We start from the raw sequence: 4734 nt of genomic DNA on the forward strand, positions 1-4734 counted from the left end.
ATTTATAGTTATTTTTTACTTTAAATGTTAAAATTTTTTATTTATAGTTATTTATTTAAAGTTTAAAATATTTAAGCAAAAATTTTTAATAATGTTTCTGAATTAATTTTGTTAAAATTCTAGTGTTACAATAAAAATTCATACCTGATAAGACGTAGATGAGTTCCTACGATGTTGTTTAAAACTTTATTAAAATTTTTGCATGAAATTAAATTATTTAATCGACATCTAAAATTTTCTAATTGACCACAAATATGAAGAATCATTAATACTAGAAGAATATCTACAGACATGTAAATGATAGTTAATAACAAGGAAGTTATGATATGAATGAAAAATGTCAATTCAAATTGTGGACTCTTATTTATGTCGTAGAAATGGTATGTTGCCAATGGTAAAAATTTTCGTCGATCCGTGGAATTCATTACGTGTATTACTTGAATGCCGAAACAAGGAAAGACAATGAATGTGAAAGACTCTATTATTATGAAAATATATCCAATCATCATAATCGCGCTGTTTGTGCTCGTTTTATCATCACATCTCTTTCTCTATCCAACTTGAAAGCCATCCAATCTTCTGCCATCATATTTATGATTGACAAGACATCTTGAAAATATAAATAACTATAGATTAAATACAAACACTATTAAAAGCGTTAAAATATTGAATTATTTAAATTTATATTATTAAATTATTAAATTATTAAATTTATATTATTATTTGTGAATTATTGCACGAAAGAAAAAAAATCATGTACATTTTATCATTTCTTTCCATATATATAATTATATAGTTGCTATATATAGTTGCTATATAGGAGTAAATTATATGTATATATAATTTCTTACTATACTTCAGAACATATTTGTAATTATAATTATTCATCATATGATTTAATAGACAACGGAATATAATAATAAACATTAGAGATGTAACAGATATCCGGAAAATATCCGATATCTGGTATTATCCAGCACTTTACTATCTGACCGGATAGCCGCAAATAATATCCGGGAATATATCTGATTAAAATTTATTATCATTAAATTCTTGATTTTTTTTCTTATGTTTAACAAATGTTCTAGAAATAAGTACACATATTCATGATGTTATAATATCTTATACATTATTGCAAAATTACAATCTTTTTCCCTATAGGCTTTTTTCTTTTTTTTTGGTTTAGAAGATATTTTCTCGGAATCCGATCAGATATCCGGAAAATGTCGAATTCCAAGAAATTGTCTTCTCGGATATCCAATGTTACATTCTATCCGGATATCCAGTAATTTTACGATCTGGTGCATCTATACTAAACATTTTATTTTATATAATTCTGGATATACTTGTTTGTTTCCATCGTATGATAACGTATTTCACTGATATTATTAGCATGGCTAACGTTGTCCGTAAACTATTTATGACAGATATCATATTGCCCCAAACTTCTATAACTGTATATATCATCGGAACATTAGAAACAAATATTAATAAAACAAAAATGATGTCGACCCAAATTTCTAACCACAAGTTCTTTTTATTATATTTGTTGAATTTAGGCCACAAGCCTACCATTTCTAAACTTATACGATGTAGCTTAACTGCCCACAAGAAATCTAATAAAATTTATAATATAAGAGATTTAAATAAAATAGTAGTAAATTAATAAATGTTTATATTATTAAATGATTATTTATAAGAAATTTAGAATTTAAAATATATATATATATATATATTAAACACAGATAACAATCAGAAATTATGTAACATTAAATTGATACCTTTGTATCCTGAAGATTTTGTAATATCCATGTTGAAAACTAAAAATGTGAAAAACGTATCGTTCTATCCATAGTATGAAGTAAAATGATCGTCACGCATGCTCTCCGCACTAACGCAAAAACTCGACTGCCTTGTCAAACGCGACTGTTGTAGCATTAAATATTAAGAATGCTATCCTCAATTACAGATATTAATATCATAAGAAAAAGTTTTATAAACGTTTAAGTTATAAAAATTGTTTATGTCTGGTGTAATAAAATAAAAGATATAAATGCTGTATCGTGTCATAAATTTGCAGAACTCACTTAAAAAGTTCTTTCCATGTTTTTTGTTGCTCTATTATGTATGCTTTTCATATGTGCTTTTCATATTGCTTCATTATATTGCGAAGCAAGAAGTAATATTATACTATTGCATTTTTAATACAACTTTCTATACCAGCAAAAATAATAAAGAAAAAGAAGAGAATGGAAAATGCATACTTATCTTTTAAACATCTTTTTAAAAAATATGTTCAATTGTTATAGTACACGTAAGTAAATGAATAATCTCTAAACTATATATATATAAAATAATTTGTACTTCATTGTCTACGCATTTCTAATGATAATATTTCGGTATCTTAAAACTACAATTTTATAATATATCTTAACTATCAAAAATCTATCTGACAACATTCTTGTAAAAAGGTAATCAATTTATTTTAGCATATTTTTGTTCATCAAAAACAATAGCCTACAAATATTATTAAATGTGTTTAAAACAAAAATTAAAATAACACACAAAATCCTAATCTTCATCGATCTGTTTTTATTGAGGACAATAAGAACGTCATCATTTAGATAATAATCTAGATCATATCTTACAGTAAATAACAAACATTATGAACAAAACAAAATTTTATTTTTACAATAACAATTATTTAATATAACAGTATTTATTCGTATTTATTTATTTGCAAATCCTTATTTTTCGTGAATATTACACATATTACACACACAAAACACACACACACACACACACACACACACACACACATTTATGTATATACATACGTATACACTATCATGATCTTCAACTATGTTTTGTCAGTAAAAATGATATATAACCAGACGATGTTTTTAATACCTAAAAATAATTATATTTTTATTTTAAATTTTGGAAACATCTCGAAAAAAATAAAATATATTTTAACGTAATATTGACTAAAGTGACCCAAAGATTATGTTGTCAATTTATGCTATATTTTTATTTACATCTATCAGAATACTGACTGATCACGATTACTTTAATTTGCATTTATAAATACTTTTCAACATTTTTTAGTTACATAAACGTATCTTACTGTTATGATGTTTCATCATGAAATCTAATTTAAACTGTGATAATAAAATCCAATCTGTTTTAACAATGGATTAATATCATAATTTATATAAAATTACTGTGAATATTAATTAAATCACATTAATTAAAACTCTTCTTATTGAAATTTTAATTTAAACAGAAAATATAAAAATATATAAATAGAAACTTTAAGAACTATATTTTGAACCCCGAGTGAATAGACTTGACTCATACAAGATAATCGATAGAGGCACTCATACAATACGAAACAAAGAGTTTTAATTATCAAATTAAGCTTCTACAAACGTTCTACAGACCTTCTCTTTCTTCAGTTTCTTTTTTTATATACAATACGTGTATACTAAGAATCAACTTTTATATACAATACGTGTATACTAAAAATCAATTTTTTATATACAATACGTGTATACTAAATACAAACCAATAATTGAAAATCGTGTCAATCCCTTTCTTTTTTTTTATCGAAACTCTTTCTAGAATTAGAAAAACAATTATAATGCGCTTACTGGCACTTTGATGTCTTCATCAAAGTATTAGACATATTTCAGATATGACTGTCATCATGTATAACCATACCATTTTATCCATGATATCCATTTTTTGCAAGAGCTATAGTAATATTCTGTAATGGTTCCAGATAAAAAATTTTTTATGCATGAATATGTATAAATATGCATAATATGCATAAATATGTATAAACATACATAAACACGCATAAATATACTTATACATGTATAATTATACATGAAATATGTCCATACATGTTCATACATCCTTCTTTCTTTTGTAAAATTACTTTTTAATATAATAGATATAATAATAATAATGTGAAAACATAAAAAATTAAAAAGATAAATTTCGCATTGTTTGTTTTAAAAAACGAACAAATTTTTAAAAACGTAAAAAAAATTGCTCATACATAATTATGTATAATTTTATATATAATTATACATAAGTAATTTTTTTATATTCCTTTAAACTTGATTTTTTCTAAAACAAAATTACCTTTTTAATTATTTTTCACATTACTATTATTATTTTTATTACATTTCTATCTCTAAAAAATAATTTTACAAAAGAAACAAAGATATATGAACATATGGACATATTTCATATATAATTATATATGTTTATACATATTTATACATATTTATACATATGCATGACAAATGTTTTACCGGGCTTGAGCTCATTCATGATCACGTACTGTCAAAATGCGACAACACATACCGAGATAGAGAGGCGCAAGGATGAGGAAGGGTAAGTGATCCAGAGCGCTGTCTTTAAGGGAAGCCATAACATTGATGAACAAATCGAAATATATGCAAATTATGATGTCCCAAGTAAGAGAAAAAAAGCGCCCATTTCAAGCGCTCTTCTCCGCTATTCTGACTTCTTCGATCGTATTTGCTCTATATACATATTGGACTTATTAACCATACTATATACTAATAAAACTAAGCGCTTATTGGATTACAGACAATCAAATATAATATAATATAATAACAATAGGAAAATTGTCGGCATTTCGGCTCATATCAAAGAAATGCGTTACTTTTATTAATATAGAGCTTTAGATTCTATTTT

At 24.7% G+C, this 4734-nt stretch overlaps 2 protein-coding genes across 2 annotated transcripts in view; both read right to left on the reverse strand.

Annotated features, from left to right (window-relative positions):
• Nucleotides 1-125: 125 nt before the first annotated feature.
• Nucleotides 126-1812, reverse strand: LOC108694956. The gene is given in 4 exon segments (XM_018204648.1): nucleotides 126-511; nucleotides 514-609; nucleotides 1347-1616; nucleotides 1782-1812. Coding segments are annotated over 4 exon segments (783 nt in total).
• Nucleotides 1813-2856: 1044 nt separating this feature from the next.
• The window catches only part of LOC108694957, a 15165-nt gene continuing 13287 nt past the window's right edge, over nucleotides 2857-4734 (reverse strand). The window contains exon 8 of the mRNA XM_018204650.1: nucleotides 2857-2910. Coding sequence (XP_018060139.1) covers nucleotides 2857-2910 — 54 coding nt within the window. The remainder of the gene's footprint in view (nucleotides 2911-4734) is intronic.

This window comes from Atta colombica, unplaced genomic scaffold, assembly GCF_001594045.1.
Source record: "Atta colombica isolate Treedump-2 unplaced genomic scaffold, Acol1.0 scaffold126, whole genome shotgun sequence".
NCBI lineage: Eukaryota > Metazoa > Arthropoda > Insecta > Hymenoptera > Formicidae > Atta > Atta colombica.